Source organism: Sorex araneus, chromosome 7 (genome assembly GCF_027595985.1).
Source record: "Sorex araneus isolate mSorAra2 chromosome 7, mSorAra2.pri, whole genome shotgun sequence".
Classification (NCBI taxonomy): domain Eukaryota; kingdom Metazoa; phylum Chordata; class Mammalia; order Eulipotyphla; family Soricidae; genus Sorex; species Sorex araneus.
In genome coordinates, this window is record NC_073308.1 from 62,196,356 (window position 1) to 62,207,702 (window position 11,347).

Below are 11,347 nucleotides of genomic sequence, written 5' to 3' on the forward strand. Positions count from 1 at the left end.
CTATTAAGTATCTTTATCTAAATCTCATTAAAATCAATTGGATTTCAATTAGAGCTCAATATATTATAATGCAAAGAGACTGGACCTTTCCTTCTCATTTCCATTGTACACATTCATTAGGACACTTTGATTTTCTTGTGATTCTTTCTTTTTATAGAGAACTTGGTAATTTTAATCTTCACTCTTTTGTTGACCTATTATAGACTAAAATCAGTGATGAAGGGCTTGATGATTTTCTAGTATCTTATTATCAAAGTAATACCATAATATGCACTTTATGACAGGGAAATGGAAAATCCATAAAGATTAAGGGATACACTATGTTCTGGAGCACAACTGGGATAAAGTTTATTTGAATGGATTTCTATGTTTTTTAATGTATTTTAAGTACTTTTTAAAAAATGTATGTTTTTGTTGGGCTGGAACACAGTGGTAGGTTCGCCTTTCACGCAGCCGACCCATGTTCGATTCCTCTGTCCCTCTCGGAGAGCCCGGCAAGCTACTGAGAGTATGGAGCCCACAAGGCAGAGCCTGGCAAGCTACCCGTGCATATTGGATATGCCAAAAACAGTAACAATAAGTCTCTCATTGAGAGACGTTACTTGTGCCCGCTCGAACAAATCGATGAGCAACGGGATGACAGTGACAGAGATGTTTTTGTTAAATTATATTTTACTCTATGGGTAATTTCATAAAGTTAGGGGTAATATTGGATTTATATCACTGCAGAAGATTTTCTTAATTCTTTGACTTTCAATACCTCCTTTTTGTAATTAAAAACTAAAATAATTCTGTTTTTTTTTTTAATCTCTTTATCTGCTTTGAAGCCATGTTGCTTAGTCCCTGGGCGGTGAAATGTAGATAACTGAAAAGTCTTACTTGCTGCATTTATATATACCTGGAAAAAAACTTTAACTGGGAGTTGATGTCTTGTAAATTTTCTTAGACAATCCAAAGGAAATTTCTAACAAGGTAGTAGTGGTTAGAATTCTCTGCGTTACTAGGTGTGAATTCTACATACATTTAGGATAGTAATTTGTTCCAGCCATCTATTAAAGGATTACATACTAAGTCAAAATGTATTTAGTTTAAAATATAAGGATGAAAGTATTTATAAATAAAGAATTCTATTTTTCCATAGTTATTGACAGTTTTAGAAAATTTTGGTGGAAATATTAATAAAGACTAAAAGAAGAACTGAGGAAATTTAACACATAGTCGAAATTAAATAATTTTGAAAGAAAAACTAAACTAGTGAATTACATATTCAAAATAGAAGCAGGAAACATAGGGGGAAAGGTTTGTTTTACAAAAACTTCACAACTTTTCCATGAAAAAACTCTTTTTAACATATTTAAAATTTTATTTATTTAGAGTAGAATTGCTTTTAGAAGACAGATTTTTAATATGAATGAACTACATAAAATTGATGGCAAGGGGGCACTCTAATAGGAAAAGAGACAAAATATTTAGGAAAACCATTCACAAAACAAAAAATCCTGAACTATAGCAAACAAAGATGCTGAAAGTCATTAGTAGATGAATTTGTGAAATGAATTAGTAGTTTCCACACTGGCCAAAATTAATGCAAAGCAAAATAAAAATGCAATTGCTGCCTGGGATAAGAGCAAAGAAGTATTGTTATGTGCTGCTTATAGAAATATGAATTTCAGAGTCTTTTTGAAAGCAACTTGGCAATATCTACTAAAATCTTAAAAGTATATGCTTGCAATTCTGTGCCCCGTCACATGGAAATGAAAACAATGCTAAGCAAACATGCTTGCTTATTTTAGCATTATTTTTATTTGGGAAAACTGAAGGGAAAGTGATACTATCTGTCACTTAAAATAACAAATTAGAGCTGTCCCAGTGAGCTTGGAAGGATTTCCATAAATTGTTTTTGAGTGGAGAGTGGAGAAAGCCAAATATCTAGCATATGATGTCATATAAAACAAACCCAACCATTATCAATTTATTGAACACTCATTTATCTGAAAGACACTCTTAGAGATCAGTGCAGTCAGACAAAGAAGTGAATTACTGAAGATATAGGACATTTATAAAGACAAGCAACCATGTTAGGTAACGGAAATCCACCTTTTAAAAATGATATAAACAGTGTCATGGTTTCCAATGGGTTACTATAAGAGGTCTTGCAATCCTCATATGGATCAAGAATGTCCTATAGCCTAATGAAACATGTCACAGATATTTCTTAGTATCTTATAACAATAACAGTCTATGTTGGTAGAAAAAGAGCTTGAGATAATACATGCAGAACACTTAGCACCATTCTTGGCACTGAATAAATGTGCATTAAATAGCAGCTATTATTTTCATCTGATTATTTTTCTTAATGCTGAGGTGATGCATTCTTGAAAAAATATCAAAGAAGTGAGGTGCCCTTTTCCTCACGTATCAGAAATATGCTGTCAGTGTGACTGATCCTGATGATATTAACCTTGATCACTTGGCCAAGGGTGTCTGTCAGATTTCTGCTCCCCCTGTATGTTACTCCCGCCCCCAGCTCCAGCCGTGCCTTTCACCAGCTACTGTTTGGAAGTGCGTACCTAAGTCATCTCACACTCAGGGGCTGAATTACGTGTTTTCCTTCTGTAGGTTGGCCTATTTACATAAATTGCTAAGAATTCTTATGTAATGATCTTTCCTGCCTAATTTATTTGTTCATTTGTGTCAGTATATATATTCATCTCTTTTATATTTGGAGTCACGATTTAACATCACATTATTTATTTTTTTTTTGATGTTGTTGCCCGGTGTTCCAGTTTTTGACACTGGGAACTTTTTCAGCTTGTTCCTGAGTCCCTGTGACATTCACCTTCCCATTCTTTTGTTTATTGTTCCCTCTCCTCCTGGCACTACGGGACTCTGCAGACTCATTTTATAGTTTCCCTGAGCAGCCATTTTCCCAAGGAGTCTTGGTCACTTTTTATTTATTTATTTATTTATTGCAGTACAGCATGTAGAAACATGAACATTAGTTGTGCAATCATTGTCCCCAGGCTCACTCCATGGATAGATCTCGGTAATCTATAAATGTACGCCAAGCAGCACTGGTAAACATGGCTGAAATTATTTCTGTATCTACCCATCTATACCTCTCTGCATTTTCTTTTTAACGTCCAGTTGCCCCCGGTCCAAAAAAACCATTTTCCAATGTTACTTAGGGTTGGGTACCTCCTTCTGTGAATTTATACCACTTTTAGTGAAACTTGTCATTCCCTGGGACCACAGTATGTAGCGCTTTATACCCAACAAATTCAAGCAGGAAGTCATTTATGGGATATGAATGTGATTCAGTGATCACTTGTCTTCCATGTGTGAGGCCCTGGATTCGATTATGCCTCTGAATCCCTGCCACTTCTTTACTAGTGATCAAACTCACCTATTTGATGTCATTATTTGATAAACTGAATTTCTAACATTAGTGTTTTTTATGCTTTTTTTAATCGTTTTTAAATTCCACTGAACTTCATCCTTGATTCTTCTTCTGTAGCAAGTTGCTATCTATTCCAGGCTTGGTTTTTCATTTCTTCTTCCATGCTGGCTTCTCCTCGGTGGCCCCTGAGGTGAAGGTCATGCTACTGGACCCCGGGAGCTGCTCCATGACCTCTAGTTTTAAATATCTGCCATGGAAGAGTTAAAGGAATAAAATGCCTGATCTGTGTTCTCTGCTGACCCAGTCTCCCCCAGTTAACCAAGCTTACCATGTGAGAGTACCGCAGAAGCTCCTACACATCACATGGGGTTACAGGTATTTTGGCAGTCGGTAGAACCATCACGTAACCACTGCCCACAGACACTGCAGCACTGAATATTTATCTATCCATCCCTTTCTAAGGGGTTCACAGTGTCCTTCAGCAAAGCTCCTAGGTTTTTCTATAATTTTTTTGTGTTTTCCATCATTGAGGATTCCATTCTTTCATTTTCTCAGAAAAGGGCACATGAACCCTTCAATTGTTTCTCTTTGACTCTTCCCAAAATGTACTAGTCTAATTATTCTTGTTTTTAAATTTTGGGGGACATAGCCAGCAGCTCTCAGAGCTTATCTCTGGATCTGCATGCAGGGATCATATGGAATGCTGGGTGTTGATCTGGGTCAGCCACATGCAAAGCAAGTGTCCTACCTGTGGCACTGTCACTTTGGCCCCATACTAGTCTGTTTGCTTGGAATAAGAGCTGGGGATTGTATTCAGGGATTCACACATGCAAGTCCTACCTCTGAGCTTCAGACGTGCGGTGCTGCAGATGTGGCGGACCATCTACAACCAACCATTAGTCCAATTCCAATCTCCTTTGTGTTGGGAGGTTTCCCATGTCACCAGACCATTTTGCGTACAGTGTGGTCTTTATGCTAATACGTTTTTCGAATTCTGGTTTTTTGAATCATCTAAATAAATGTTCTCTACTCTAACAAAGATATAGTCTTTTTGTGGATTCCTGCCTTTTTAAAGTATCGTTTCCATCTTGAAAGTCAGTTGTCTTTTATGTTCCACAATTCTTTCTGCTGGAAGGCCGGGAGTGATGTGGAATATCATAAAAACATTCACCTCACTTAAGTGGTCTGTGTTTCTGATATTTCTACATCTTTCCATTTTGTACAGATTGAAGAAATGGAAGCAGAATTCTTTTGAAGACTCCAAAGTAAATAGATTTACTAGCCATTTACCATTTTTCCTTGTTTCAAGATTGATAAACAGAAATGTGATGATTTATTTTTAGTTAACTTTGGGGAGGCCATTACTATTGACTAACAGCAGCAGGAGCAGTGAGACGGGGCAGACCATTATATTGAATTTCAAAGCAATATCCAACTACATACACTTGAGCATACTTGTATCTACACAGATAATCATGAAACTAGACATGGCATTTTCCACTTTTTCTTTGGCAATGTTTAATCTCCCTAATCAAACTCCAAAAATGTGCCGTACTGACGAATTCTTGTAAGATATCTCATGTTTTTCTATACATTAGCCTTGGCTGCAACATAGATCCTCATCTTTTCTGCCCCTCCCATCTGTGGTTGAGCCTGGAGGCTCAGGAAGCCTGAGAAGGTAACTTGCTGCTGTCAGACTCCACGTGGACCTTGGCCAGCATGCCGAAGAGCAAAGCCCCTTGGCCAGCATGCCGAAGAGCAAAGCCCCTTGGCCAGCATGCCGAAGAGCAAAGCCCCTTCCTGGTCATTGTCAACCATTCTCTCCATCTCAGAGAACTGAAGGTTTTACTCTCGGGTTCCTGGGGATAGGTTGTAGAAAAATAAATTTTTCACAGACATAATTTTCTGACTGGCACCCTCTATTTTCTGAACCTAGGCTAAATTTACCTTGCTTGGGGGTGTAGTAAAGAAGGGAGAGGCAGGGAAGAGGGGAATGGTGAGTCCCAGCAAAATAATCTTAGCAAGAGGCATCAGGGAGTACTTACAATTGCCCATTACAATTGCCTATCCACTGTCGTTGATTTATTGGATCAAGATGTAACTGCTCGGCTCCATATTAAAGATTTAGAATGCTCCCCAAGAAAGTTTCTTGATTGTTTTTCCTTGTAAATAGGTCCTGGAAAAATTGACCTGCCAGTGTTCCGGATATAACTGTTTGAAATACTGAACTCCACAAATCTAACTTCAAACTTGATTTGATGCTACTTCACGATCACGATCACGAAATCCCGTAAATCGTCGATTTCTCGAGCGGGCTCAGTAACCTCTCCATTTGTCCTTTTCCTGAGATCTTAGAAGTCTCTCTCCACACTGGAGGCTCTTTCAGGGTCAGGGGGATGAGATTCAGCTTGTTACTGCCTTTAGCATATGAATACACCATGGGAAGCTTTCAAGGCTCTCCCATATGGGCAGGAAACTCAGAAGCTTGCCAGTTTCTCCCAAGGGAGAAGTAGGCTACAAGTTATAGCACGGCTTCTTCTGGGAGCTTGCTTTTAAGTCTCTGGATATTGGCCGTTGATGGGATTACACACACCTCTGGGTTCCTCTGCCTTCATGGGTGAGGCCTGTCTGAACGTGTGGAGAGGGGCCTCGAGCATGGCTGTAGTTAGGTTCTGGTGGTCTTTGTCCGCCGGGAGCTCTCTACTTACTAGCATCAAATATAACCAAAGATTTCCTTAATGTTGATTGCCTGTGACCATGTTTTTGATTTGCAGTGACCCTGATCACCCACTGGTAGGGATGTAATATGAAATCTCTGTATGTCAGCTAAAAATTGTAGATTTGCCTTTGTAAAGTTTGGTTTTAGATTAGAAAATGGAAACCCAGAAAAGTCTCTGCTAATGCCCCATGGCACCTTAGCATGAGCCAGACAAGACACGTAGACATTCAATTATCTAAATGTGTGTTTTACTTTTTACATAATCAGCATTTCATTTCTTTACAAATTGATCTACAGAGAGTAATTTTGAAATGTTCATAAGGAGTAGCCTTATTTTGTACATAATCTTGAGTAGGTGAGGAAAATTGTATAAAAAATATAATAAAATAGACTTGCATATCTTAAAATGAAGACAATTTAAGAGAAAAATAAAAGATAAAACATTCTTAAATTTTTACAAAATTGTTTCTTCACTGAAAAGTCTATAAAATGTGTTTTAAATATAGTATCTTTTTTTATTATTTCCTCAATGTAAAATAATTGTTTTCTATTTTGAAAGCATAAACAAAGACATGTAACTTCTAATTAGTTATTAAATGTCTACAATTAAAATGACTTCCTACCTGGGCTGGAGCAATAGCACAGTGGGTAGGGTGTTTGCCTTGCACAAGGTTGACCCAGGTTCGATTCCCAGCATCCCATATGGTCCCCCGAGCACCACCAGGAGTAATCCCTGAGTGCATGAGGCAAGAGTAATCCCTGTGCATTGCTGAATGTGATCCAAAAAAGCCAAAAATAAAAATAAAAAAATTAAAAAAATTAAATTACTTCCTGTCATATATCTGAAACTTCAAAGTCTCTTATATTGGAATTTTAAATAAATATTTTTCAATTGAAAATTTGAAAAATTAAAATAATAAATGTATATTATAATCTATCTTGTTAGTACTTTGATATTTAATATTACACCTGTTTTCCTATATAGGTAACTTTTTAAAAAAACTGAAGTTATATTGTAGGTATTTTTTTGTAACCCACTTTTTCATTTATAACATTACAATGCATAGAGATTAATAAAATATATTTCTGTGACATATTCTAAAGGCCTTAGTTGAATTTGCTTTCCTCCAGTCAGGTTCTTTTGCATTTGTTTGAGAGGTCAGACTTAGGCTATATTTAATTGATATATTTTGGGACCACAGAGGTAGCAATCCAAGGGCATCTTAGAATTCTGTGTGGCATATCCAGGCCTCTTGGAAACTATTCTTTTTCCCCTTTATTAACAACTGCAATAACCTTCTCAGTACCAGTTCTCCATCGGGGTCTTATGCTGACCACCCAATTTTGAGTGGAGTCTCTAAATTACTCCGGGCCCTCATTCACAACGAGAAGTTCAAGTACTGGGGCTCATTCAGACACTTCAGACCAAGACAAGGTGGCCTTTTGTTTGGGCCTCTGCCTTATTTCCTTCACTGCCAGCTTGGCAATGCAGTTAAAATACACTTAATATTTTATTCAGGATTTGACTTGTTTTAATCAAAAGGATTGTTCTCTGATATATTCAGCCATATGACACAAATGAAGGTCAAGAGTATTTACTTTGAAAGATTGAAAATGTATGCTTTCATTTCTATCCTTCTTAAAATTAAATGGTCCTTTAATTGAAATATTTCTGAAATAACCTGTTTTACACAATCAAGATTTCTGCACTTGTTTCGCTTCTTATCAGCAGCTAATTTCAGTCACCAATTCCAATGTGGGATTCCCCTTATCCCATTCTAAGAACACTTTTCAAACACCTATGTATCCTATAATTTAACTAAGTTCTTATACTATAGCACTTATGCTCACTTATACTCTAGTATCATAGCCCATAGTTTAAGGACTTGGTCCCAAGAGATTTCCCCTCCTCACTCCTATTCAGAAGCTAATTGCAAGTAGATAACTGAAAATTAGGTAACTGAAAATTTACCCCAACTTTCTTTTACAAAATGAAAGTTCATGTGATCCAGCTCCTCGGGTTTGATTAATTTGCTAGAGCAGCTCACAGAACACTTCATTACACTGACCAGTTTATTAAAGGGTATGATAAAGGATACAGTTGAAAAGTCAAATAAATAATTTACAGGGAGAAGTCTGGGGGATCCTGAGCAGTTTGTTTGTCTCCCTGGAACTGGGCTGTGTTCCTATGTCCCCGTGGTATATGTGTTCATTCTCTGGAAGCCTTCTTGAACCCCTTCCTATTAGGATTTTTTGGAGGCTTCTTCATTAGACGTGATCCATCTCTAACTCAGTCTCTGTTCCCGTTCCTTCCTTAGAGAAGTGAGGGAGAGTGGGCACCTGAAAGTCCTAAGCTTCTACGACTGGCTTCCTTTTTCTGAGGACAAATCCTTCTCCAGATGCCACTGAGAAACCGAACCTGACTCCTCTCATTAGTAAAGATTTCTTTAAATTGAGACGTCATAGTTTCCAATAGCACCGACACTGTTTTATTCTTGCATTGCTGCTAAACCAGTCCCATCACTAGTGTGTCAGGATTCCTCTACCATTGCCGAAAGGCTCCTTTCCTCATTCCTCTCAGCTTTACCTTTTCAGTTGCTTTCACTTCCGCTGATTATGTAGGAGGAAAAGATGCTTCTAAAACTCTTACCACTTAGAAATTTAGGAGAATCTTAGACCCTCAGTGCCAGGACCCAGACAGAGACCAATGCATATATGTTCTAATATCTCACAGAATTTATGCTGAATTTTCTTTATAAAGCCTATCTTAAAATGTTGTGGTGCAAATAATAATAGAGCACTTACTTTTTTTTTTTTGCTTTTTGGGTCACACCCGGAGATGCACAGGGGTTACTCCTCCCAGGAATTACTCTTTACAGTGCTTGGGGGACCATATGGGATGCCGGGAATTGAACCCGGTTCAGCCATGTGCAAGGCAAACGCCCTACCCGCTGTACTATTGCTCCCGTCCCACAATTATTAGTTACCAAATGTCAGATCATGTTTTATAAACTAATAAGCTACATTTTGAGGGTTGGGGTTTTCCGAAGTATTGATAGAATGCACAGAATGTTTTGTGTATTCTACCATTTGCAAGTTTCTCTTCCATTCCCTATTATTAAAACATTGTACATTCGATGAATCAATATTAGTACATTTGACATTGTGCATTTTAATAGACATTTTGAACCCTTTTAACAAGACAAAAAAGATATTACCCCTATTTCTAAAAGAATGAAACAAAGATTGAGGGCTGAATCTGTGTGTTTTCACAAATGTGTCAGAACAAGAGTTTGGACGATTATATTCACTTTTCTTCTATTTATTTTATACAATTCTATATTTCAACTGTATTCTGTCTTATTAAATATATAGTATTTAATTGTGGCATTAAAAGTATTTTTATATTAAAAACTATTGCCATAGGAAATAATTTTATCCTAAAACCCAACTTCAGAAATAACATACTTAATTTTGCATAACTACTGATCAGGACAGACCTGGGGTTACTTTTTTTCTGTGATCACAGTCGTGTTAATAATTACTAATTATTTTATAGTACTCTAAATGTAATATAATTTTGTTATAAGTTTTGCTTTTTGCTTAATGGCAATAAATATAAACATGAAAGTAACAATGCTCTGGTTCTTTTATAACACAAACGTTCATTTTCTCTTTAATAATATTCATTATTGGGACTGGAAAGATAGTGCAACACATAAAGTGATTGCCTTGCATGCAGTCGGCCAGTGTTTAATTCCCAGAATCCCATATAGTCCCCCAAATGCCTACAGGAGTGATCCCTGATCCAGAAGTAAACCCTGAACATAGCCGAGTATGGCTCAACCCCTCTCCCCCGAAGAATTATATTTTTCACACATGGTTATGTTTTTGTTTAGTAATACAATAGTATCGAAAAGGACATAAAATGTCTTTTATTTTTATTTGAGGAGTCATTACACAGAGAGAGAGTTGCATGAAGTGCAAGTAATCAATACAAGTAGTCATTTATATTCATTGAATTACAGTGTCAGGAGCAATTATGTTATAGTGCAAAAAATTCAATACTGATTCTTGTGGTCTAACATGGATTGTATGCATCTCATTTATTTCAAGTATGATGAATAGTGGCAGAATCTAGATTCTACCATCCCTTCTTTCGACTCTTGCTTAGTTTTTGACATAAACATACACAACATAAATGTAATGCTAGACACCTAGAGGAAATGTACTCCAGTTAAATGTTGTGTATTTTCTTGCATGGCTGTAATTAATTTTCTATAATATTTTATTTCAAATGTATCTGTATTTTCTTATATTAATTGAAAATTTATTAATGTTTCTATATTTTGTCTTACAGTGGCTCAGCATCCAATACTCAAGAGAGCAGATATCAGAATTGTTGGGAAGCTAGTTGCCAAATCTATAAGAGAAAGAAAAATAAGACAGCACCGTTTATTGTAAGAAGCATCATAAGGTTCTGTTAAGAGTTGAAGCTATCTACTAGAAGAACTAGATTAACATTAACCATAAATCTCTAGCAGCAAGGAAAAGACAATCATATTTATATATCCAAAAAAGGACTTCAAATAATCAGTACATAACATCTAAATATCTTTGAATGAATCATTTATTGTACCTTCTTCATATGAAACATCCATTTTATCATAATGAAGTTAAGACCTCATAGTGTCAAGTATTCCTTTCACCAAACTTAATATTTTGCTTCACAACGAATAAATAAATACAATGAAAGAGCTATTAGATTCTTATTTCTAAATACTCTCTTAAATATTTTAGAAACTGTTTCTAAAAGTGTGTTATTGACTTACTATTTCAATTAGTATAGTAACAGCATTACTTTTATTTTTATTGCTCCCCACTATGAAATGAAAAGCTAAAAGTTAATAGTCAATATTCCTGAATCAATTTCTTCAATTCAGGAAATATTTTAAGCATCCTATTTAATGCTAGATTTGTAAGAACTTGGATTTCGATTTTATTATCACCATTCAACCATCATCTAGTCAGCAGCCTTCATTTCATCCATCCACCCATGTCGTCATTGTTTTATGAATGGGAGTGTGGGAGCAAGTGAAGATCAGAAGTTGAAAGAAAAGAATCTATGGATGACATAGGTGACCTATGAATAAATGTAAAAATTCCTTCAGGTATTCCAGTTTTCCCATTTTTTAACCCTAATAAATCGCTTCTGTAATTGACTCTCA

General features: G+C 36.3%; 1 protein-coding gene across 1 annotated transcript in view; it reads left to right on the plus strand.

Annotated features, from left to right (window-relative positions):
• The window catches only part of IQCM (IQ motif containing M), a 544,597-nt gene extending 534,014 nt beyond the window's left edge, over positions 1-10,583 (plus strand). Inside the window, exon 18 of the mRNA XM_055144242.1 lies at positions 10,480-10,583. Coding sequence (XP_055000217.1) covers positions 10,480-10,583 — 104 coding nt within the window. The remainder of the gene's footprint in view (positions 1-10,479) is intronic.
• The last annotated feature ends 764 nt before the right edge of the window (positions 10,584-11,347 follow it).